Below are 27,300 nucleotides of genomic sequence, written 5' to 3'. Positions count from 1 at the left end.
TATTCCCAATCTTTTGCCTTTTTTCGGCCTGTTTTTCAATTAATTTTTTTTTCAAGGAAAATGAATAGTAATGCGCCTAACTCTTTGGGATTCTTGTTTATTGAACATTAAAGTTTACAAATAAATTTTTTTCGACATAAAAAAAGACATTATTGACGTCACAAAATGGCGGCAAACAGACCCCTGTTCGCCGCAAACGCCTGGACGAGCGAAGACTTTTCTCTGGAACGGCTTCATCTGAAACAGATTTCGTGATGAAATTAGTAATCTGCATAAGATTCTCTGGAGCTTCTCCCGTTGGCAGCAAAAAATCTTGCAAATTAACAAAATGGCGGCCATATGAAAAAACAGGCGATTTTTAGCCCGCTTTTTTGCAGCTTTAAGGTGCTTCAAACAATGTTAAATGTTAATATTTTTGGCTGAAAGTGGGAGAAACTCCAAAGAATTTAATAAGGAACAAAATGCGCAAAGATTCAAGTCAATATCTCTTATAGTTTCTGAGAAAAATCTTCGCCCGATAAAAAAAATGTGGTTTCGAGAAAAACGCGTTTAAAGTTTTGACTTTAGTTAAAACCATTTGGGGGTTCTTACCATTAGTCAGCTATGCCTGGACACCGAATTCGCTGATCGGAAAACGGCTTGGGGGGATGAAAGTATATAGTCTAAAGTACAAAAAAACGTGAAAAACAAAAATTTGATTTTTTGAAAAAAAAGATCGGGAATACCCCCTTAAGTCTCCCACATTTTCTGCACTTTCTTGGATTTATCGGAGTTTCTGAGGAGTTCCTTTTTTAATCCTATGAACTTCCCTGATATTCTCTGGAATGTTTTTGAAGTCATTGGAACTGCGTTGAATCTACTAGTAAAGTCTGGTAAAGTTTGGTAGCAGCTGCTCTTTTCGTTCATAATTTTAATATTCCTATCAACTCAGTGCTAACATTTCAAAAAGGTAAAACTACTTTTGTAAACAATGTCTGGTTTCTCGCCAACAAAAGCTCTTCCCCTGATGATGCCAACTGGTAGAGGAAACATTCATCTTTTTCCCTCCCAAATGTATGATATCGGTGGCGGCTCACAGGTCTAGTCCTGATTGTTACCAGTGCGAATGTGTTTAAACTTGTATGCGTCGAAGAAGGCAAAAAAAATAAGAAGAAGAAGTTATGGGAAAGTTCAACCGAAGCGGACCTACCTACACCAAATAAAGTTCTTGCGTGTTCTCCTCCTGTCTGCGTGACGACAAGCATTCCGACGGGATGATGTTGGTCGGTGTTCAACAGGATATGGAAGGTTATTGTTGCTTGAAAATAGATTTCTGTGTCAGAAGAGGCAACCACCGGTGCACGATGGATTGGAATAGGAGGGGAAAGGAGGGCTGAATCTGAGGTTGATGAAATGTATTGTAAAAACAGTGGAGTGGAACGTACAACAACAGTTTTTTTTTAAAGGTCGAAGAGCCTTCCGAGGAAGCCAAGTGAAAAATGGTCGTTGTGAAAGGAACGGACCTGACCGGTAACCGCAGCGCATGAAATGTATAGACGAAAGATTAATGCTCTGGTAATTGGAAAATAAATCGAAAATTGATTGCTTTATTGCTTGGTGTTTTTTTTTTTGGGAACTTGCAGAAACGGTTCTCTTGAGAACGGTCCTCTCAAAGTTTATCGATATTACTGACTTTACTCACAGCCCTTTCGAACTAGTTTCTTTATCAAATCCAACCCTTGCCCAGTCTGAACTGTGTTTTAATATCCATCTATTCTTCTTCTCCTCTTGCAGCCACATAACGCGTACCGCAGGATGGCTGCCGCCAATCGAGAACTGGATCCAGAGAAACGATCTGCCCTACGGCTGGGAGAAAGCGGTCGACCTGAAAGGCCAACCCTACTATATCAAGTGAGTAGTTTATATCGATAACCGATAAGGATGGAACCCAACGACGACCATCCAAAATTAGGTCCTCCTTCGAATCGATGTTTACAATGCTGTTGTCTTCTCTTTTCCTTCTCCATCAGCCATCTGAACAAAACCACCACCTACGAGGAACCGGAGCGCTACCACTACAATGACTCCCCGCCGGAACCGCGCCTGGTGGTGCTGCATCGGAGTCCCACCCTGGGCTTCGGCTTTGTGGCCGGAAGCGAAAAACCTGTGATTGTGCGGTTCGTGACCGAGGGCGGACCTAGTGTAAATAAGGTAACGTGGCGGAATAGGCCATCGAAGCTGTTATCCCATTGACCACCAGAAGCAGTACATCGATAGACGGATTGAATCCCAGATAGAAAAACATTTTTACTCATAGTATATGGTTTGAGGTGCCGATTTCAGTTCTCGGTTCGCTTATAAATCTTTGAGGACTGAAAATTTTAAGTCAAAATAAAGGAAACTGTTCCAGCTTCCGATGGCTTCTTTCTCCAATTGTAGGATTTTAAAATTAATTTAAAATAGAGATATACATAGTTGGACATGCTTATCGTCAAATATGAGACTTAAAGTGGACATGGTATACGATGGATGATTAGATGAAAGTATAGAGTTGCGTTCTAGTACGGCAGTGTGAAAATTGTATATAGAAAGTAGAAAGCGAGCAAAGGATAATGTTGAGGAAGATACGAATCGGATCGAGCATCCCCTTTACCAAACTCCTCCTTAACGGAGGTGGTGGTGTCCCTTACCCTTACCTCAGGAGTTTGGTAAAGGGGATTAACAACCCGATTCGTGCCTTCCTCAAAACTGTCCTTTGCTAGCTTTCTAATTTCTATTTACAATTTTCACACTGCCGTACTCTAACGGAACTATCAACTCTATACTTTCACCTCACCATCTATCATATAAACTGTCCACTGTCAAAATCATTCACATTTTCAAAAGAATTATGTTGGCTAGATTTTTGATTTCGATTTCTACTACATTTACTTGCCGAACATTGTTAGCAGCAGGTATAGATGAAGAATTTGAAGCTTGTGACCTGTTTGTACATACGGATACGAATGTAGAAGCATTTTATTTCCATTTCCATTTCGTCAAGCCAGTGTAGACTACATACAATGATTATTACAATGTTTACTTACATACTATGCATTCATTCTATTCTGTTTTAGCTTAGTTTTTATTTGCAGCTTGGACATAGTGATGTCAATAGTTCCGCAATGCAAATTATAAAGGCGCATCATTCGATTGATTGGGCTATTTTTTGCATAGCCTAGCATACCCCGTAACGTGGGTAGATCACCTTTTCGTGGTACGTTACGGGATGTAAGATCTACCACCGATTTCTAGTCTTGACTACTTCAAACTAGGGGAACAGGATTTTTCAGTAATCAAAGGAACACATCTTAGTCCTTTTTACTTTTTATGCCTTGTTGATAGTGATAAGTCTTCGGGTTCCCTGGACTGAGGATGATCTTGAAACCAGGAAAAAATGAGTTAGTTAGTCTTCATCTATGTGATTCCGAATCTTCTATTCGTTGTTCCCTAGCTTGAAGTGGTTAAGACTAGGGTTCTGATGCATGGTCATTATCGGTGTCATTGCTTGTTTTTGTTGCTAAGGAATCCAATTTTGACTGACAAAGGGGCGCGCCTTTGAAGGGTGTTCCAACACTCCGAAGGGTATAAATAGCGGGACCTTTCAATTAGAATCGATTCCTTGCGATGAAGGCAAGAATGACAACTGTATCAACACCGAATACTTCATCATTTATCAATAGTGATGGAGTAATACGACATGCACTAAACTAAGGACACGGGATATACTACAATAGATCAAATTACTGGTCGCAGTGGTGTTATGTCCCGAACAGAGAGAGAAAAAAAGGGTCCTATCTGCTTTGATCGATTCTAATGATAGTATTATAATGTTCTATAAAAGTTAGTTTGGAGTCTAGGATTACACCTAGATCTCTTACAATTTTGCTTTTCTCTACTATTTGGTTGCCTAATGATATTTCAATATGCGGTGTTTCAATTTTTCTGCTAAATGCTATTGCAGTACTTTTTTATGTTCAGTTGAAGTAGACTTTTACTACACCAGGTGTGGAATATATTGATTTCATTCTGGAATTCTTCTGCATCGCTAGAATTACTTATTTCCATAAAGAGCTTCATGTCGTCTGCATATACAAGCAATTTTATTTTTTTTAAGTATGTAGGAAATGTCGTTTATGTACAAAATAAAAAGAAGTGGGTCTAAATGAGAACCCTGCGGTACCCCAGAGGTGACTGAAATTGGTTCTGAAAGTTTATTTTGAAAGCGGACTATTTGTTTACGATGTGTTAGGTATGATTGAAGCCAATTCAAAAGTCCAGGCTCCATTCCTATTTTCTGCAATTTGAGGATTAATAATGGTATGTCGATGCGGTCAAATGCTTTACTGAAGTCGGTGTATAGCGCTTCAACGTGTTTTCCACTGTCCAACGCTTTAATAATGAAAGATACATATTCTAGAAGATTAGAGGTAGTTGAGCGACCTTTAAAAAAGCCGTGCTGTTTACTTGTAATTAGATTTTTCACCTGCTGAAAAATATTGCCGTTTACGATTGATTCAAAAAGTTTTGGAATGCAAGAAATAATAGCAATTCCACGATAACTTCGAATGTCTGATTTTGCACCTGATTTGAAAATAGGTACCAAATAGGATGATTTCCAAATTTCAGGGAATTTTCCATTTTTCAGAGACATGTTGAAAAGACGCTCTAGAGGAAATGCGAGATCTTCTGAAAGGTTTTTCAAAAATATGGGTGCAATGCCGTCAGGTCCAGACCCTTTCGACGCGTTTAAGTTTTTTAGTGCATTGAGGACTTCATGTTGAGAAAGTTGGTTGACAGAGATGTTTTTAGAAATTTCAGGAATGAATGCAAAGAAATCGCGGTCACGATCTTCTTCGGAAAATGTGGTGTATACTTCTTGGAAGAAATTTGCAAAGAGATTGCAAATTTCAAAAGAATTCTCACCTACATTCATTCGTGAAGGAAAATTGCTGCTTTTTAATTTCGTGTTTACATAATTAAAAAAGTTCTTAGGTCATGATTTGACTTCATTTTCGACTTTGCGGTTATAGTCCTCATATGCAGAGTTGATGGCTGTATTTAATTGGTTGCATAAGTTGTGATAGTTTCGCAACTTGGTTTCAGTTTTTTCTTTTTTGTATAGTTTATGAGCTTTCTGTTTTTTATTCTTCAAATTTTTCAGTTGTGGATTGAACCATGCGGGTAGTTTATTGTTTTGTGTTCGTCTTCTTTTTTTTGATGGTACAGTTTCTAAAGTTAGGCTTTGAAGAATTGAGTGAAATTTTTCTACTTCAGTATCGACATTTCCTTCAATACTTATTAAATTTTGCCAATTTATTGTACATAGTCTACGTTTGGCTTCTTCGTAATTTGCTTTATGGTATTCCGGCACTTCCTCGTATTCCCAGTCGCTGGAGGAAGAAGAATTTTGTACGAAGATTGAGTATTCAATTGCTGTGTGAAACACTTCATTTTTCCATAAAGGTGCTAATGATGTATCCACACAGAAGTCTTCAGTACAATTTGTAAATAAAAGGTCTAAATATGAGTTTTGTTGATTTTTTACATGGTTTATTTGATTAAGACCAAAATAAGATATTTGGTGAATAATAATTGTAATGTTTCGTCTTCACCTACGACCGGGAGTAAAAATGATTCATTTTCAATGTCTGTAATAAAGTCTGCGTTTCGTTGATTGAAGTCGCCATAAATATGCAGTTTTACTTCTGGTTCCATATTTGACATTATAGTTTCAACAATTTGAAAAAATAGTTCAAAAGACTGCTTGTGGGCATGTTTAGGTGGAAAATAGACAGAAGAAAAAATGTGTATTTCACCGGCAATAAGTGCTTTGACCCAGACATTTTCGAATTCCTTGAGCTTCTGACGCTTTCGTCCCAGCTTGTTTCAGTTCCAAGAATTATTTGAAAAGAAGAAGATAGAATGTTCTGGTGGATTTCTTTCATTTTAGCTGGGCTTTTCATGCGATTGAAATTTTTGCAATACACCAAAATTTCAGTCGCATTCTGTTGAGGAAGTGAAGAGATTTTTGGAGGGTCAGTATTACTTACATTAGTAGGGTCTACCTCATGTAGAGTGTCGTCATTCGATAATAATAATTCCCTTGCATGGGAATAGTCGTCGTTACTTCCTTTAGTAGAGTGTAGAATTTGTTCCTCGCTGACCGTTGTTGACAGCACAGGAATTTGTACCTGTGGAGCTACCTGTGGAGCTACCTGTCGCTTAGAATGAGATTGTAGGATCGCTTTGCGAGTCTTACATTCCCAAAAATTGAATTTGTGGTTTTCACCACAATTTGAACATTTTTATTTTTAAGGATCTTCCTTCACAGGACAGTCGTCCTTTGCGTAAGAGGAATCATCAAAATTCATGCATTTAGCTGGCATGAAGCTATTTATTGTTCCGTGACTCCATATCTCGCACTTACGGCACTGGGTCAGGTTTTGGAAATTTCCTCCAGTCTTCATGAAGAGTTCCCACTTCGCTGGCCGATTTACGATAAAAATAGAATGCGGCACGAATAACGCAACTCGATCTTGTTCAATTTCTCCCAAGGCAGAGTCCAGTGAAATCTTCGGGAAAGTTGAGAAAAGAGAGTGTTGTGGCAACAACCGGCTTTGAAAGAAGAGCCAGCGATCAGAATAATCTCTCGCGTTACCCATCTAGTTCGAAGAAGTTCACGGGAAAATCGAACTTTCGTTGAGTTTGGCCGAGCTCACCTTCCCTAAGCTGAGAGTCCCAGTTTCGCTTCACTTCCGTCCAAACCGCAGATTTTTTTATGCTTTATTAGAGAGATTTTTAACCGTTGGCTAGTTCATCTCTATAAATGGGAGGCCCCAGAGGGGGGTTCTGCCAGCAAATTTTGTTACGGAGTTGGCTTACAATTTACATGTACTCAAATAGAAGCAAATAAAACAGATTCCAGTAAAAAGACTAACAATACAGGCAACGAGAAAAAAAAAACAATCTGGTACATCAAAGTTAGGATTCTTCGCATGAAGAGGGATTGGGATTGGCACCAATCTGCTTCCCATGCTTCCCACATTTTGCTAACTATCCATCGCTTTAGGTCCTGTAGTGGCACTTCGTCGGTATAACGGGGGCCAGCTGGTCCAGACCCTGCCAGGCTGTCGGCTCCGCTGTTTCCTGGGATACCGCAGTGCCCAGGGATCCAGGAAAACACCGTGTTCAGATGTGTGGCCTCCACAATACCCTGTATCTAGGGGTGAGTCATGGTCTCCGATGTAAGGGCTTGTATCACGCTGTACGAATCGGATAGCACCAGTATGGGCCGGTCCGAGGGTGTTGTAACGGCAACAAAGATGGCCGCAGCTTCGGCGGAGAAAACCGAGCATTGTGGCGGTAGGCTGCTACTCATCGGTGCTGAAATTCCGGGTACTCCAATTCCGACCCCGGCTTGGGAAAGCGATCCGTCTGTGTATATGTGGGCATGGGTTGGGTAGTCCGAGCCAAGCAGTTCGGCTATTGATCTCTTCAGCGCTGAAGAGTTATCTCCAGCCTTGAACCTGCTTTTTATCCGACTCTCGATTTTTGGTGGAGGTATGCGCCAACTTTTGTCTCCGTACCAGTGGACCTTGGCCACTGGGGGGAGCTTCGAATTGGCAGTCATGCGGAGGAGTCTGTTCCCCTCATCGAGGAGAAAGATCCTGTCATTTCCGGAGGTCGTTGCGGTAAAGGCAGCAGCTTTCGTTGCAATTGCTGCGGTTATACGATGGCGGAAGGGCAGAATACCCGCTTCGATGCATGCGGCACCTTACGCTTAACTCCTCTCATTAGGTTCTGTACAGCATCTGACTGCAGCTTCTTCTGTATGGAAACCCACTTTTTCTTCATATCTTCCTCAGATTTTACCTCCTTGGGATGCTTCATAATAGCCCAGTATTTTTCGATAGACCTTAGTTCAACAACATTGGAATAGTTGCACAAAGCTAGATCCGGCCAGAAGATCGTAGGGCCCTCGTGTTGCTTCAACAGAGAAATCAGACGCTTCTGTAGACACTCCTCGAGGTAGATCTCCCCGTAAACAGTCCCGGTAGTCACGAACGGCGCACTCCGTTTGGCACATGAGCAGATCGCTTGCCAAATCGTTAAATCGTTAAATGTTAAATCGAAGTTCAAAAGTTCCGTTCAAAGAGCATGGAAATTGGAAGAGGTTATCACAAAAGGGGGAAGCTTTTCCTTCTTGGCATTAATCCGGGAAAGTTTAGGCGCCATGGTGACAGAAGAGAATTTCTCCAAATCGACTTCCAAGCAGATTACTATAAAAATCCGAAGGAGCAAAAAGAAATTTTCCGAACCGAAATCAAATCCCACACGTATCAATATATTGACGCGAAGGGGAATTATTGACATTAATATTGATGATGTGAATACAGAAATATTGTCAATACCGATGTATTGACGTCAATATTGAATGTATTGACAATACGATTATTGACAATAAAAGCAATCGTGTCAAGTCCACTTAAGAGAGCACGTTGCGGACTGTCTATTTCCAGCTTCTACACTTGGGGTTCGTTCCGAAAACACCCATATTGAAGGGTATTTGATAGTTGTAAACAAACTGGAAGTCGCCATCTTGAATTCCAAAATGTCGTAAATCATCTATTTCCGGCCTCTGCACAGAAGCGTGCGCAAGGGGGGGGGGGGGGAGGGCAGGGGAGGCTATGACCCCTCCAAATGATTTGTGTTTCATACCCCATGCGCCCTCCTGATGCTCCTCATGCTAGACCTTTACTATTAACGCCCTCCTATTGTTTCATACACATTAGAAAAAATAAATTTAAATTCCTTAAACATAACAAACACCTTTCTTGTGATGAATCAGCAAGTTGAATAAAAAAAAAATCTAAGTTCTCTGAGACAGTCATGAAGTGTTTGACAAAATTGTAATTATTAGTTTAAATGCCTTCTCACCAAACAATCTTTAAAAACTAGATTTATTTTCTAATTTTTATGCAAAATCAAATTCGGCGGAGGAATTAAAAATGACCTATGTGTCTTACACATATATATCATTTGTTTATAACATTGCAAAAATTCATGTGTGGGACACATAAAAATAATCATTGAATTTTGATTAGTGTAGGACTCTTTATTTTTATTTATTTTTTCATACTTTGATTCTACCAATGCAACTGGAAGGCGTTTGTAATATTTGATGGTTCTTTAATTGAATTTGATTTTAAATATTATTCTCTGATGATATGCATGCTTCTGGAAGGCGTTTTGATTTTTTCATTAAATTCAAATGGTTTGCATTATGAGACGCTAAGAGTAGGTATTTGTTTTTTATTTCTTTGTAATGGTAGTAATGCAAATTTAAGGCGTTTGTGAAGTTTGAGAAAATTTGAATTTTTGCTTTTAATTTCCTTGAATTGCTTCAAGGAAAGTTAGGGGTCTTTAGTTGAATTTGATTTTATTTTTTTTATTTTTTGTTATGTATATTTAGGGGGCGCTAGGGGTCTTCAATTGAATTTAATTTTTTGTTTTTATTTTGATGATGAGCATGCTCACCCTCCACGAGCAATGGGGAGATTGGATGTGTGGTTTCAAATATCTCTGCTGCAACAGGGGGCGCTAGGGGTCTCTTATTGAATATGATATTTTGTTAACTTTGGTGATATTAATGAAACTGAAAAGTGTTTGTAATTTTTTTATGAAATTGGAAATGATGGTTTTAATGTCCCTGAAGTAACAGCGGGCGCAAGTGATCTTTAATTGAATTTGATTTTATTTTTTATTTTTGGTTTCCTGAAATTGTAATTATTGGTTTGTGACAGGGTGCGCTAGGAGTCTCTATTAAAATTCTTTTTCGTATCTTGATGATATTTATGCAACCTAAAGGCGCTTGTAATGTCTGATAATATTGAAAATGCTGGTTTTAATGTCACTGAAGCAAAAGGGGCGCTAAAGGGTCTTTAATGGAATTTGATATTTTTACTTTGATGATATGCATGCTTCTGCAGGGTGTTAAGATTGTTTCAAGAATTCAGCATTTTTGGTTCGCAACAGGGGGTGCTAGGAATCTTTGTTTGAGTTTTATTTCATACTTTGATGATACTTATGCAACTGAAGCAATTGAATTTGAATTGAATTTGATTGTTTCTTGTTTACTTTGATTATATGCATGTTTCTGGAGGGCGTTTGAAAAATGAGATAAATTGGATGTGTTGTTTCAAATATCCCTGATGCAACAGGGGGCACTACACAGCAAAAAGCTTATTTAAATATCACATCAAAGTGGATACATTGCAATCGTGTCGAAAATATGGTGGTTACATGCAAAAAAGGACACAATCATCATCATTATTAAAATGTATGTTTTGCTGTGTAGGGGTCTTTTGTTGAATTTGACTTTTTTTTTTAAACTTTGGTTATACTAATGCAAATAGAAAGCGTTTGTAATGTTTGATGAAATTGTAACTGCTGATATTAAGGTCACTGAAGCAACTGGGGCAAAAGTGGTCTTTAGTTGAATTTGATTTTATTTTTTAGTTTTTGTTTCCTGAAACTTGAATTGTTGGTTTGTAGCAGGAGGTGCTAGGGGTCTTAATTTGAACTTTATTTCATACTTGGATGATACTGATTCAATTGGAAAACTTTTGTAATGGATGACGAAATTGTAATTGTTGAATTTAATGTGACTGAAGCAGCAGAGGGCGCTAGGGGTAATTAATTTAATTTGATTTTTTTTTTACTTTGATGATATGCATGCTTCTGGTGGGCATTTTAAAAATAAGGATATTGGATGTGTGGTTTCAAATATCTCTGATGCAACAGGGGGCCACTAGGGGTCTTTTATTGAATTTGATTTAATTTTTTTTTTATTTTCGGGGCCTTGTGGTCTTAGAGTTACCTCTATGATATAAAGCTGCTGCTTGTTTGTCACATTCGAGACACACACACTATTTATGTCAAAGAATCAGTTGTACCTGCAGCAGTCATCCACAACTGAAATTTTGTATACCTGCTAATCTACCTGATTTCATCGTACTTCTGTATCCCATAGGAACGTATTTTTCACTTTTAGGACCATAATTAAATTATGGACAGAAGTAAATAAATGAGGTAGTTATGATTTCATATAACGAGAATACAGCCCAGAAAATAAGAAAAATACCATAAAAATAATATTGTGCCATCAGCGTGAAGGAATTGAAGAAAAAATTAAAATATATTAAAAAACATTGATATTTCACCCCAAAAATACCTCTCACTCATCTTTCATTAATTTATTTATTTATTTCGTCAACCAACGTAGACTAGTGCATATTAGAATACAGTTTTGTTTTCTTAAATTTATTTATTTATTTCGTCAACTTTGGACAAAAGGTTAAAAGTATAATTTTTTCTTTAATAAAAAATAAGCAGTGTCAGCTTTCCTATTTTTTATGAGTTATAATGCCTTATGGAGTAAAAATATTGTTTTAGTTTATGCCGAGACATTGTAAAGTTAATGGTTTCGCAGTATTGATTGTAAGAGGCCATCATGCGGTTTAATGGCCCATATTTTGCATAATTTGTGCGATGATGTTTTATGGCAAATAAATTTCGATTTCGGAATTGCCGAGTGGGTGCATGGAAATTTAATTTTGATAAAAGTTCTGTGGAGTCAATGCGTTGCGAAACGATATCGTTTACAAATGAAACCATTGCATATTCACGACGCTCTTTTAATGTTTGTATGTTTATAAGCATTCAGCGTGCTTCATATGATGGAAGAGGAAATGATGTCCAACCTAATTTACGAAGAACGTATAATAGAAATTGTTTTTGTACGGATTCTAATCTTTCTTCGTGCGTGATTGAAAAAGGAGACCATACAATGCTCTAATATTCCAGTATTGACCTCACATAGGCGATATATAGTGTTTTAATTGTGTATGGGTCCTGAAAGTTATAGCAAAAGCGCTTGATAAAGCCTGGTCATATCTCAAAAACTATTTGTCCAAATAATTTGCCCTTGGAAACACATCAAGTAGAAGATTTTTCCAAAGTATGGTAAAAATTTGAGCCCAAAATATTAAGAAATAAAACATCCCGCCCATGATGGAAATAGGCCATTTTTTGACAATTTCGATACCTGCCGGTAATCAGCCTGTTTACTGTAGTTACTTTAACAAAAAAAAATGTGGGTACACCTATAAGAATCTACATTAAAAAAAAAACCTTCAAATTAATGTTCCAAGATCACGAATAGCTTATTTGGTTGTGGAGTAATCTTTTCTGAAAGATGAAATTAAAAAAAAATCTTGAAAATCCAGGGTTGTAGCCGAGAGGGATCTAGGCACTTTAGAGCAAAATAAAAAAGGCCTTTGTTCAGAATGCCAAAATAAGCGTTTTGGCCTAGTTTGGCTCAAATCGGTGACATAGACCACAGGTGGTGTACCCACTTGAGCTGGAATGACCCATATTAGAACAGTTAGAACCAGCAATTGCTTCTAAGTTTTATGACTATTTCGTGGAGAGCGTTTCACTGATCAATCAATCTATTGAACTGGTCAATGTACCGGACTAAATAAAACAGCCGATTAATAGGAACTATAGATTTGATGGTTTTCACCCAATTACATTAGATGAACTTAAAAATATTTGCTTTTCTTTAGGAAAAACGGCTGGAGTAGATAATGTTAGTGCTAGAGTTATTCAAGAGCTGGACCTCAATAATCAATCATTGCAATCTGGGCTCGTGCCGCGAATTTGGAAAGAATCTTTAGTTCCTTTCCAAAAAAACTGACTGGGACGATTAAAGCCGAAGAGTTGCATACATTAGAGAAAATTTTGAAACTTGTTGTAAAAGGCCAACTGTTAGAATATTTAAATAGTAACTGTTTATTGATACCGGAACAATTGGGATACCAGGAAGGTCATTCTTGTGCAACCACGTTAAACTTAGTATTAGCTAAATGCTTTTGGTGCATTGAAAGTTTCAAAGCTGCATCTAAAATCTCTTGTACTTGGACGTGGAGTTCAAAACATAATTCAGTGGTTGAATTATTTTACAGAGATCTTTGTCTCAGTGTTAAATTATTTACTTTATAAACTAATTTTTTAATAAAATATGAACAACAGTTTTTAAAAGTTTTCGACCTCGAAATTTTTCAAAGGAAATCGTGAAAATCTGGAAAGCAAGGAAAATGTAAGTAAGTAAACATTAACTCTTCAAAATTATTGGCGCCCTCAAAGCTATGAAGCACCCCCTTTTTTCCATATTGTGGGGTGTTTGGCACTTTTACAGCCTTACACAGGTAGTTCATGTGTCACGTAGTGCGATAGATCTGAACTAATATGGGCACTATCCGAAAGAACACGGTCACCTGAATAACTTTGCTGAAGACAGTAACCTTCTATATGGCAATGATCTCGAGATTAAGTTCAAGTGCATACTAGCGCCCACGTAGTGAGCAAATTCCAAACTACTGTCCACCAACCATAAGGCTTCCACTAAACAACTTTGCCCAAGATAGAAACCTTGTATTTGTTCAGGATCATGAGATATTCCATGTTGGCATCAATTATGCCAAATCTCTTATGCTACACACTTAGAAATACCTAATCTTACACGTGACGGAATCCATCTTTGACATAAAGGATGAGACGTAAACAAAAATGTCATGTAAATTTAAGTGCTCCGAGACTGCAAAATTCGAAAGTACGTTTAATTGAGCTGAATTTCACGTCTATTATGACTCAATTTTATGTCAAAATTGACGCTCGTATATGTCAGTCACAGAGCACCTAAATTTAAATCAATTTTTTTTTCTAAGTGTGTACGTGGAGTCTACACACATAGAAAAATTCATGTAAATTGAGGTGCTCTGAGAGTGACATATACGAGCGTCAATTTTGACATAAAGTTGAGTCATAACAGACGCGAAATTAAGCTTAATAAAACGTACTTTTCGTCGAGCAACGAACTTTTCAGTCTCGGAGCAATTAATATTACATAACATGTTTGTTTAGGTCTCATCCTTTATGTCAAAGATGGATTCCGTCACGTGTAAGATTAGGTACTTATAAGTGTGCATGTTCACCAGTTTTTCAGCACAACATTTTCCCAGTTTTTCAGCCACGTCATTGTTTATTTTTTGTATGATCACATTTATTAAACTCCTCTGCAACACATTTATGCAATTTAGTTGAGAAAATATGATGAATTGTTTTTATTATTAGAGTATTTTGCATAAGAGCGTCTCCTGTCAAATTTACTCTACACACTTAGAAATTTCTAATCTTACACGTGACGGAATCCATCTTTGACATAAAGGATGAGACGTAAACAATCATGTCATGAAAAATTAAGTGCTCCGAGACTGAAAAGTTCGAAAGTACGTTCGATTGAGCTGCATTTTGCGTCTATTATGACTCAATTTTATGTCAAAGTTGACGCTCGTATATGTCAGCCTCAGACAGGCATGGGAAATCATTTACATTCATTTCATGCATTCATTAACATTCATTTGCCTCTAACTTTTTTCATAAACAGCATTCCATAAAACGATGTACACAGCTTTTGTAGGTTTTGTTTTTAGCTACAACTTTTGTCCATAACTCAAACCTGTATCTCTTATGCAACACGAACTAGAGTGGGCAGAACTTGTTACTGTTTTTCAGAGAATGTAAAATACTTTCACTGAAAAACAGTAGTGGCTTCTGTTCGCTCTGGTTCGTCATGCATAAGAGATACGGATTTGAGTTTTTAACAAAAGTTGTAGTTAATAACAAAGCCTACAAAACTTCGATACATTGTTTTGCGGAATTCTGTTGTTGAAAAAAGTTAAGGACAAATGAATGTAAATGAATGCACGAAATGAATTCAAATGATTTTCGCATGCCTGGCCTCAGAGCACCTAAATTAACATCAATTTTTCTAAGTGTTTAGTGGATATGTCCCATTTTTGTTCGCAACGGTCACATTATTTTGAAAAAAAGAGTCAAGAGTTAAAATCCTCTACACTTCTCCTGAAAACTGATTTCGCATTCCCATCAAAATTCTCAAGACAATTCTAATACATTTTCAAAATTCAGAAAATGTATTAGGGGAATTTACCTATTCTCGGCAACCTAAGCAGTGACCATCTTTCTATAGCCCTTTTCTCTAAGGAACGCACACATATGCAGTATTGGTTTGTTTACAATCTTTTGCTGCCAGCTGCTCTAACAATTTCAGTTGAAAGAATGGTCAAAAACTGTTTTCAAACGCTTTTACAAAGCTCCAATCTTCTCTAGTGAGAGCGACTATTATGGGCACCATCTTTTTATTCGGCAACCTTTCTATTTGAGCTGCGTGTTAAACAGCTGTGCTTTCATCGGCAACTCGAAATCAGCAGCATTTTGTAGTGCCTGTGTTTCATGTGAATAAAACCCTGCTAGATTGCTTTTTCTAAGTGGTAAAAATGTAATCAAATTGAAGCTGAAAGCCTAAAGAATCGTTTGAATGCATTAAGTGAAGTGTTTTCGTAAGAAAATCCAGTGAAATCAGTGTTTCAATTTGAGTTGCCGTCATGCCGAAGCCATCATTTCCCCTATGTTTTTCGATTGAGGAGTAGGGGGTGTTTTCCTGTTTTGAAGAACTCCCGCAACTCCCAGAATGCGTTGTAATTTGGCACAGTTGTTGTATACCTCAATACAGAGCAGTGGGGCGCAGCTAACCCACCCCTTGTTAATTTGACCCAACCTAATGTACATGTAATCCATTAACAATTTGAGTTGATTTCATGAGTATTACCTTGGAATTAATTTTAGGCGATGTGATTGGGAGTGCGTAAAAATGCATTAGAACCTCAAGCGTGAGTTTTGGTTTGTAGATTTGCACGCAAGCTTGTGCTATCAGGGGGACTCAATGAATAAGATTTGGGAATGATTTTCTGAACACTTCACTCAGTACGAGGTCATAAACCGTTGGTATTTGCAACAACCTAACATTTTTAAATCGCTGTTGTCGATAATGACTTGGGAATGTTTCAGAAGGCTTTCAAAACAGATCTCCAACCGTATAAAAATGTGAATTCAACTGACGATTCAATCCAGAGTAAGTCCTATTTAGTCGTGAGTGTGGATAATAGTCGGTGTATTATCCCAAAGAACATCCCACATCATGACATGTAATGCATATTTCAAATAATCATAAAAAAACTCAACCTTTCTCTTTCACTCCACAGCTGGAACCGGGTGACCAAATATTAGCTGTAAACGGCGAGGACGTCAAGGACGCACCCCGCGACCATGTGATACAATTAGTTAGAAATTGCGAAAATTCCGTTACGCTGCTGGTCTGCCAGCCGCAGCTGTACAATGCGGTCGGCCGGAAGTCAACCCTGCTGTCGGCCGGCAAGAAGGCCAAGCTGAAATCACGCCCCACCCGGGTACGGTTCGCCGAGAGTGTGTGCGTTAATGGGGCGCCATTATTTCCGGTAAGTTAGTGCCGTTGTGAATACCACTTTTATTACATTTGCGTTTCATTCCCGAGAAGGGGTAGGGGGAGGTGGGAATTAGTCGGAATCCAAAACCGAGGGATCAGTGATTTAGAGCGTGATGTAACCTGCCCCATGGGGCCCTTAACCGATGGAGGTGGCATTCCGAATCGTTCGCACACGCAATCATGTTGGCTGCTAATTTATCGTGTATCCTGTGGGGGGTGGTAGAGAGAAGGCCTAATTTCTTCGCAAAGAAGTGTAAATAAGTAGGTGCCTGCGTAAATGAAGCTGGCGTGGCATTTTGATTATACTCGTTTAAATCAGTGTTAATGACTGTTTATACTGGTTGATTCCATCCGGGAGTGGGTGCAAATCACCGACAGAATCCAGGTAATTTGTCATCTGGAACCGATTTCACATTGAGCTGAGCTGTAATTCACTTAGGATTAACGAAAAAATCTACGACAACCTGAACAAACAAAACATCAGATTACAATTAACGCTAGCTCATCAATCTCACCGTTAACAACCACGGGAACGAGAAGGAACGTCACCCTTCGGATCAGGTGGGTTTGCTGACCGGACGGAAAGTCGCAAACGTCACTGGAAATAATTAGCTCAAATAGCCATAAAAACTCCCATTCCCCCAATCCTCACTCCCAGTCCCAAACATTCACCAACTAATTTATTGCCTGTGCCGTAGAAAGACGCAAAAAAATCCAGGTTTACCTTAGCTTATCGTCTACTCCTCGGTGCGGTGGCGACTTGTTAGAACCGTACAAACGATAAACATTGCTTTTAGCTTTCCGACCTCAAAGTAGTAATTATGTCCCCACGCAGCGCTGGCGGGCTGAACCGGTCGATGGCCTGATGGCAAAAGCATACGTGGCTAAATGCAAACACACACACAAACACACGTGTGCGTGTAGAGCAATTTCGATACCATGTTATCCTTCGGACTAGTCGAATCCTTCCACCCCATTCCAGGAAAACCACCACCATCATCAGCATCCTCTACGGCATCTCCTCTGCCATCTCCGAACGTAATCGTTCATCTGCTCGATGGGAGATCCATTTAGTTGATTGTAGGTTAACTAATGTACGGGTTCCCGTGATTTCGCCTCCTCATGTTGGTCGACGAGCAGAGTCTTATGCGAAAGGACACATTCAGTCGGGTAGGGAGAGACCTTTGCTCTAATGAGTGGGAAATCAGGATAAAAGGTTTTTCATTATACGTACGGAAAGACTCCGCATTTGTTTGTTCTCGTTTCCTTCTAGTGGTGTGTTGGAGTTGGAGATAAATTCGTTCGAAGATGATAAATTTGTACAAATGTAGAATTGATTCTAGAACCTTAACGTTTTGGGAGATTTTGGGAAGAATAATGTTTAAATTACTCAATTTCCGTGTAGATAAAATCCGGAAAATTTTTAATGCAAAATGGGGCAGGCTTCAAAAACGCTCAATTAACAGCTGAGCAAGTGCTCAAAGATAATTAAGCAAAGTTCCACGGTGGGACAACATTTCACTTATCAACGCTTAATATGGTTGTGGATTTAAAACCAACCCCCCCCCCCCCCTCTTTAGGAACTTCTTTTGACGATCGAAGAACAAAACCAAACATGTAAAGGTGCTGCCACACGGAGGCTATTTCTAGTATATAAAGGGTGATACGGTCAAAATTTGGTCAATATCAACTTGACGTATTTCTTTCAATTTTGCATTTAAAAAACCTGAACACCCCTCATTTTGAAGGTGTGTGTGTGTGTAGAATGTTGCTACTATTTTGATTTTGGAATTCACTCTTCAGTTGTCAAAATGCCGTCCAAGCAAGAAGAGCAGCGTATCAAAATTTTGCTCGCGCATCGCGAAAATCCGAGCTACTCGCACGCAAAGTTGGCAAAATCGCTAAAAGTTGCCAAATTAACCGTTACAAATGTAATTAAAGTGTTTGGGGAACGTTTGTCGACAGCCAGGAAGTCTGGATCGGGGGGAAATCGAAAACCGGAAGCCGCTGAGACGACAAAGAGAGTTGCCGGTAGTTTCAAGCGAAACCCTAACCTCTCTCTCCGAGATGCCGCAAATAAGCTGGGTGTATCGTCTACAACCGTGCATCGAGCCAAAAAACGAGCCGGACTATCGACTTACAAGAAGGTAGTGACTCCAAATCGCGATGATAAACAAAATACGACGGCCAAAGCGCGATCCCGGAGGCTGTACACGACGATGCTGACGAAGTTTGACTGCGTGGTAATGGACGACGAAACCTACGTCAAAGCCGACTACAAGCAGCTTCCGGGACAGGAGTTTTATACGGCAAAAGGAAGGGGAAAGGTAGCAGATGTTTTCAAGCACATGAAACTGTCAAAGTTCGCAAAGAAATATCTGTGGCTTGAAAAGCAGCATTTTCATAGCTTCCGGGACTGTCAACCAAGAAATTTACGTGAAAGAGTGTTTGAATAAACGTCTGCTGCCTTTCCTGAAGAAACACGGTTGTTCCGTACTGTTTTGGCCGGATTTGGCATCTTGCCATTACGGTAAAAAGGCCATGGAGTGGTACGCCGCCAACAACGTGCAGGTGGTTCCCAAGGACAAGAACCCTCCCAACACGCCAGAGCTCCGCCCAATTGAGAAATACTGGGCTATTGTCAAGCGGAACCTAAAGAAGACCAAAAAAACTGCTAAGGGCGAGCAGCAGTTCAAGGCAAACTGGCTTTCTGAGGCGAAGAAGGTGGACAAGGTGGCTGTACAAAATCTGATGGCAGGGGTCAAGCGTAAGGCCCGGCAATTCGGATTTGGAAAAGCGGAAGCCTAACTGAATATTTTTCCTGAATTTTATACTAATTGAACTTGAAAAAGAAATTTAATTTGATTTTTTAAATAAACGATTTCACCGATTTACACGCGTTTTCCCTTGACCAAATTTTGACCGTATCACCCTTTAGCGAGCTATGTGATAGAAAACTATATTACAGCCCATAGGAACACCTAAACTATGACGTGATAGCTCATAGTTATGACTTGCAAGTTATAGTTTAGAGCTATGACATAGACCCGAATTCATTGTCGTCTGTACACTCTAGCGATAGTTTCTATATCATAGTTGCAAGCTATAAACTAATTGATTGATTGATTGATTTATCTTTATTAGGCTATAAACTATTCCATCAAACCGGAATAGTTCATAGTTTATTGGTCATAGTTTTTTTGACAGCAGTCTGTGCGCGGTGCTTTTGTATGTTTTAGAAACCACTCATAGACATCTTATCAAAATAAATTTGGAGTTGTGTTCGGAATATGGACTCTGGAGACTAGGGGATGGCCCACCGGAAGATCCGGAAAAGTGCTCAATTCATGAAACTGATCGTAGAGCTCCACAGTTTTTTAGAAACCACTCATAGACGCATTATCACTATACATTCGGAGTTGTGACCAGAAAATGTATACTGGGGACCAAGGGATGATCCACTAAAAGCTCCGGAACATCCGTAAAAGTGGTCAATTCATGAAACTGATCCTAGAGCTCCGTGTTTTTTTAGAAACCACTCATAGACATCTTATCAAAATGAATTTGGAGTTTTGACCAGTCAAGGGATGCTGGAGACCACGGGATGGACCACTTATATATCCGAAAAATTAGTAAAAGTGACCAATTCATGAAACTGGTCGTAGAGCTCCACGGTTTTTCAGAAATCACTCATAAACGTCTTATCACAATCAAATCGGAATGTTGACCATAAAATTTATAATGGGGACCACGGGATGGTCCACTAAAAGATCTGGTACATCCGTAAAACTGGTTAATTCATAAAACTGATCCTAGAGCTCCGCGGTTTTTTGTAACCACTCATAAATTAATATGAATAATAACTCAATAAGACGGTATTTTTAAATGGCTTATTGATTCAATTTTGATGTGATGAATTAAAATTATAAACATTAAAGATAGTCCCTCGTTAACTTGTAGCTCCAAAAAATGATCTCCAAGAAGTCAAGAGAAAGAATTCCAAGGAATAATATTCAAAAATTCCATTAAAAGTGCCTAGAAGTTATTAAACATTAAAATACCACCTAGAAATCATCCATGATAATAAATTGAAAAATAATGTCCATGAGCAGTTCTAAAAACCATCGAGTGCTGAGATCAATTTTCTTGAACAATCCACCTTAACGGATGCTCCGGATATTCCGGAGGACCATCCAATGGACCCTGGGGTCCATTTTCCAATCACAACTCCGAGTTCATTCTGAAGAGACGTCTATTATCTTCCAGAGGAGCATTCATGGTCTCCAGGGTTTATTTTCCGATCATAACTCCGAATTCATAATTATAAGACGTCTATGAGAGTTTTCGAACAATACGGAGTGCTTGGAATTCACCAATTTTGTCGACCACCCTAATTTCCCTAACATAAAAATATTGGCCAAAAAATACGAAGAAACTTTCCGCAAGACACTCTGTACCTAAAAGTGATGGTTTGGTCGCAAATATTTTTGTCTTCCAAAATACGACTTTGGAACCTTTGTGCACTGGTCCCCAGGGTAAAAGTTCTGGTCATAACTTCAAATTGATTCTGATAAGATGCCAATGAGTGATTTTGAAAAAAAAGCGAACCTAATTGTGAACTATCTCGTGGTCGCAAGGGTTCATTTTCCGGTCACAACTCCCATTTTATTCTAATGAGTCCCTTGGTCACCAGTGTCTATATTCTGGTCACAACTATGAATTAATTCTGATAAGACGTCTATGAGTGGTTTTGAAAAATACGCGGAGCTTTAGGATTAGTTTCATGAATTGACCACTTTTACGGATGATCCGGATCTTCCGGTGGACCATCCTGTAGTCCCCAGGGTCCATATTCTTAACACAACTCTTAATTCATTCTGATGAGATGTATATGAGTGGCTTCTAAAAACCGCGAAACTCTAGGATCAGTTTCATGAATTGACCACTTTTATTGATATTCCGGATCTGCCACAGGACCAGACTTGTGTCCTACCGGAAACTGACTGTTTCTTATTTCTCCAAAGACAACAGGAAGTTATCTCTTTAAATTGCCGTACAATCAGTATTTGGTCCCAATTAGCTCTAATCCCATATGCTATGTGAATTCGTTAATACCGATTCCTATAAATTACGTATGGCAGGGTTTGGTCCTCTGGAAAAGTGATCTCGGCGATGGGAGATGTAGCTCATTCCTATACAACGATTTGGCGAATGAGCAGTCAGCAAATACCCCGCCGTCACTGATCCGGCCTTTTGCCCCTATGTTGACATAGGTGAATTAGTATTCAGCGTCTACCAACGCCATCAGAATGATGCTGAATTGCTTTTTTTAATTGAAGTAGTCGCTGACACTGTTTGCTGTTGGGGCTTTAATGTTGGGGCTTTAATGTTGACGTGCTGTCCATCGAACGTTCCTACACAATTCTGGAATTGTCATTTTTCTTCGAATCCCTGGGCAATTTTAAGCCACTCCTCTTCCGTTGACGGCATCTGAAATACGTACACTCAAGATTCTTATAGTACGGATTCGTTCTTGCCAAATTACTATAATACGGTTGATCCGGCATTAACAAATACAAGTACCATATAGGATTTGAGCTAATTGTACGGCAATTTGTAGAGATAACTTCCTGATGTCTTTGATGAAGTTGTTAATCAGATAGATGGCCACCTTTTGGGAAGAGTCAGTTTCCGGCAAGTCACAAGATTGGTCCTGTGGAAGATCCGGAACATCCATAAAAGTGGTCAATTCATGAAACTGATCCTAGTAGACCTATTCTGCGCGGTGTGTGAGGTGTGGTGACAATTGTCACCTCGGATGAGGTGACTCTCCATTTGATTTGCACAGAGACTCACCTCATCCGAGGTAAAAATTGTCACTTCACCATCACTTCCATGTCACTTCACCTCACTTTTTGTTACCAGGTGAATCTTTGTCATTGAAGAAAAAATGAATGAGATTTTGACGAAGAATTTTTTGAGGATCATGTCTATCAGTGACTATGTGAAAAACAATATTGTCAATATCGCGCGAACGTTTGTCAATGACAATAACAAATCTCAGCACTGCCAGGAAGTTATCTCTTCAAATTACTGTACAATAAGAGTTTGTCCCAATTAGCTATAATCTCATATCCGGAGTGATTTGAGATTTGGGCGTAATTGTATTTGTAAACAAACACGTCAATCGCCGATTTCTCGCGAATAAAAGCTCAATTTTGAAAACTAATAACACTGTGAGGTAGAAGTATGATTCTTCTATCATTTGGTATAGTTTGTTTATAAGATTGAGCTTTTATTCACGAGAAATCAGTGATTGACCTGTTTGTTTACAAATACAATTACGCCCAAATCTCAAACCACTTCGGATATGGTACTTGTATTCGTTAATGACGGTTCCTGTAGTGAGGTTCCAATTAACCGTACTGTAGGAAACTTTTCTTTATTGGATTTAAAAAAAACAAGCTTCAGTGGTATTCTTTCATGATACTTACCATTACTTAACTTTAAATTTACCTTTAAGAATTCACCTTCAATGTCACATAAATAGCATCCACTGTCTCTGTAATTATTTTGCTTATAGTCGATCTTCACAAGCGAAACCAATAAATCAAGGATGTGTAACTATCTCATTTAATCATAATTTTAAAATTTTAAATTTTTTGGAGTTACAGCTTTGCGCCTATTGTAATCCTGCTTGGTAATAACCGGTAAAATTTTCTCAAAAACATAATCAAAATACTGCTTTGTCATTCTGACAAAATTACGGTAGTATTCTGGATCTTCATCGCCCAACTCCTTCAGAAGATTAGTCTCGATTCCTAAGCCTCCACGCCGAACAATCCAGATTGTACGACTTCTTCTTCTTTTTTTTTTGTCTAAAGCTATCGGAAGTACCCATTTTTGCTTCCTGCAATTATTTTTTTTATGATTCGCACCGGTTCATTAAGTGAACATAAATGCATAACAAAATTCAATCGTGTGTACGCTCGAAAATTCTATTTTATAGCACTACTTAATAGTTTTCTACTACATAGCTACTATTACGTTATAGCTCATATTTTTTTGAAAATGGTTTCCCAAATCTCATAGAACTATGATATAGAAATCTAAATCGGCTATGTCATAGAGAACTATCACATAATTATCATGTGCCGTGTGGCGGCACCTTAACTTGAACACTTCAGATCCGGGCTCTACTTTTCGAAGCTCTAAAATGAACTCGAGTTTTGTTTCTTCTATACAATGTGTTATAACGCCTAGCTAGACTATCAGCACGAAAAGAAAATGAAAGAGAAGCACGCTTAGAACGAAAGGCTGGCTGTGGATGTTTTTGTCGTTGCTTTGATCATCACTTTCAATGAAAGTAACGTCGATTTTCGAGTTAAACGAAACCTCATTATGGCTTTCAATCCCTTTCACCGACACTCTATCATCGCTTTTTCAATTTGTTTAATATGCGTTATGTGCCGTTTTCATTACTTTTCTTTTTAGATAAATATGTGGATTGAAGATAAAGTTAACATATTACGTGTAATCTTCAAGTGTTTTCAAGTGAGAAATGCTTTAAATATAGATTTTCGTATACCTTCATATACGTCATGAAACCTCTGTTGATGTGTTTCGTGAAAGCCGAATCCATCAAAGTCAAGCGCTTTTTCACTTCGTTCGCTTCACCGAAGCATGAAAGAAAGACCAATGAAGCGACGAGAGAAAGAGAGCCAAGTGATTGAAAATTTGTTTGTAGACGCTGACTAAGGTTCTAGAATACAGCAGTTTCTTCGTTGCATCGATGTCGTCGGTTGAAGCTGATATTGTTACACCCTTATTCAGATAGTTAAGGGAAATGTGAGTGTTCCTCGTTCTTAGGCAAACACCACGAGCTGTGTGCGGTGGTGTCGTACAGGGTCGATAATCGATAACGGTTGATAACGTCAGCGTTAACGTCTGGAATTCGAAAATTCGCAGTTAACCCTGAATGGTCTCGTGAGTACTCTCACCTATAGTCGCAATATTTATATTCTGACGGATAGAATCTCGGGAACCAATAGAGCTGTCAAACAGCGGAACCAATCGAGTATATCACGACCAACAACATTTTTTTTTGTTGGGGGGAGTTGAACCACTGCGTCCATTATTTGAACTTTTGTGATACCCCTGTTTACTGTTCGTATCATGCAAGCTGGCCACCATTTAATGAGTGAACAGCTAATTGCCTTGATACGTCCTTTCCCAGTCAGGAATGATATGGTTTATGAAACCAACTACCTTTCCAGGATTAGCAGACCAAATTCCACTAGGTTGTAAGATAACACTACGAGGAAATTTAGATCTACGCCTGTGTAATGTACCGCAACTGCAGAGCAGATGTTCTGAGGTTTCACGTTCTATGCTACAGAAACGGCAGATATCGCTCTGAACCCGACCAATGTTCTTCAAATGATTTCTACTCGGACAGTGCCCAGTTACTAGGCCCGTTTATCGAGCTCCAAGAGCTTTTTGATATGTGTTACATTTGGAGTTATAAATCTTTTCGACTGGTTGCACTTCGTGACGGCCATCCAGTTGGCCATCACCCTTTGTTCTTCCCAGCGTTTGAGTTCCATTTTTACCGTACAGCTTGATATTCCACAGTATGGTTCTGGGCCAATAAACGGAGCCTAATTTTGCGAGATCGTCTGCCCTTTCATTCCCTTCAATGCCACAGTGTTCAGGAACCCAATATAAGTTTACTGAGTTCTGTATGCACAGCTGTCGCAACAAGAGAATACATTCCCAGACAATCTTTGATGTACATTTGTGTAAGCACGAAGCGCTTTTAGTGCTGCTTGACTGTCAGAAAAAATACAGATATTTGCACATCTATATTTTCTCCTTAGGCAAACACTTACACATTCAAGTATGGCCACGATTTCCGCTTGAAACACTGTTGGACAATGTCCCATCGCTACTGAAATATGTGTCCCAGGGCCAAAGATTCCTGCACCTGTTTGTGTTCCAATTTTTGAGCCATCTGTGAAAAATATGATTGAGTCTTGACGAACGCTAGGACCACCGACTTCCCAATCCGAACGCAACGTTTCACATACGTTGAAGGGAGTGTCATAATTGTCCCCTGGTTTCATCCACTCTCCATTCATACTCATCACTGGTCCTCTTTGGAAGTATTGTAAAATGCTTAGGTGATGCCTTAGAGCACTTCTTTCCGCTTCTAGTTGCACGTATTCATGCAAGGGCAGTAGATGTAGAATTGCATCTAACGCTTTTGATGGGGTGCTGCGCATCGCACCAGTTATAGCAATACATGCTAGACGTTGTAGTTTTGCCAGCTTCCTCTGTGCGGTAGCCTCTTTCGTTTTTTGCCACCACACTAACGAAGCATAAGTTACTTTTGGACGGATTACTGATGTGTAAATCCACATTGGCATTGTTGGTTTCAAACACCATTTTCTACCAACAGTTTTGGAGCATAGCCACAGGGCACTGGTTGCTTTGTTGATAACAGAATCAATCTGAGCATTCCAATTCAACTTGGCATTCAATATAACTCCTAGGTATTTGACCTGTTCACTAAGATTTCTTTTTGCAAGCGTAGTATGAATCCAATTGACGATGTGCGTGTCGAAGTTCCTTTTCTTCATGCCGTCAACCATAGAAGAATAGGATGCGTTGTCAAAAGCTCCTTCAATATCCAAGAAAGAACCAAGTGCGATTTCTTTAACTGAAAGTGATTTTTCGATTTTAGTTACCTAAGTATGGAGAGCAGTAGCTGTTGATTTTCCACATTGATACGCAAACTGAAAATTAGATATTGGATGCGTTAACATGTAAGTTGAATTGATGAAGTCATTCAACACCTTTTCCATAGTCTTCAGTAAAATTGATAAGAGACTAATGGGCTTAAAAGTTTTTGGCTGCGTTTTATCACGCCTCCCGTTTTTCGGTATGAATATAACTCTTACCAATCTCCATTTTGATGGAATGTAGTTTAATCTTAAACTCGCCTTATAAATCTTAGTAAGAGACGGAATCAGCATTGCTTTGTAACGGTCACTCCATGTTGTAAATATTAAATCAGTCAGTCACTCCGTGTTGTAAATATTAAATCAGTCAGTCACTCCATGTTGTAAATATTAAATCAGTCAGTCACTCCGTGTTGTAAATATTAAATCAGTCAGTCACTCCATGTTGCAAATATTAAAACAGCCAGTCACTCATTGTTGTAAATATCAAATTAGCTATAATTAAAGTAGGATGAAATGGATCTAATCTATACGCCAAAAACTACGCCAGTAGCGAAACGACACTGGTCGATTTACTATAAAAATAGAATATCTCGTGAGTAAAGCCACACGACCTTGTGCAATTTCTCCCAAGTCCGAGTCCAGTGAAATCTTCGGGAAAGTTGGGAAAAGAGAGAGTTGTGGCTACACCCGACATTGAACGAAGGACCAGCGATCGGAATGATCTCTCGCATTGCCGATCTAGTTCGAAGAAGTTCGCGGGAAAATCGAACTTCCGTTAAGTTCGGCCGAGGTCACCTTCCCTAATCTGAGGGTCACGGTTTCGCCTCACTTTCGTCCGAACCGCAGATAACAGTGGAAGTGTGTCCTTTTTTTGTTCGCGTTATTTGATAGTTTTATATAGTGAGTTAAAGCAACGTGGTTTTACTTTATTCTTGAATTCTAATTTCTCCTCGTTGATTGTTTAGTTATAGCTATCAATCTAAAAGTAGTGTGCGTCATAGGCTAGACTTTGTGTGTGCAAAAAACAAGCTAGACCAGGTAATGTGCTGCTCGGTAAAGAAAATCTGTGCAATGTGCTTAATGGTATTT

The 27,300-nt window shown here is 38.9% G+C and overlaps 1 protein-coding gene across 1 annotated transcript in view; it reads left to right on the top strand.

Moving 5' to 3' along the window:
* LOC135717574 (uncharacterized) overlaps positions 1-27,300 on the top strand; it is a 1,030,279-nt gene that overhangs the window by 868,158 nt on the left and 134,821 nt on the right. The window contains exons 4-6 of the mRNA XM_065239713.1: positions 1,774-1,890; positions 2,010-2,190; positions 16,206-16,457. Of these exons, the coding sequence (XP_065095785.1) occupies positions 1,774-1,890; positions 2,010-2,190; positions 16,206-16,457 (550 nt within the window). The remainder of the gene's footprint in view (positions 1-1,773; positions 1,891-2,009; positions 2,191-16,205; positions 16,458-27,300) is intronic.

The sequence above is a fragment of the Ochlerotatus camptorhynchus genome, unplaced genomic scaffold (genome assembly GCF_037179485.1).
Source record: "Ochlerotatus camptorhynchus isolate MF236.1 unplaced genomic scaffold, CSIRO-AGI_Acam_v1.1 ptg000006l, whole genome shotgun sequence".
NCBI lineage: Eukaryota > Metazoa > Arthropoda > Insecta > Diptera > Culicidae > Ochlerotatus > Ochlerotatus camptorhynchus.
The sequence above is the reverse complement of the archived record's forward strand: the minus strand, read 5'-3'. Positions and strand labels throughout refer to the sequence as shown.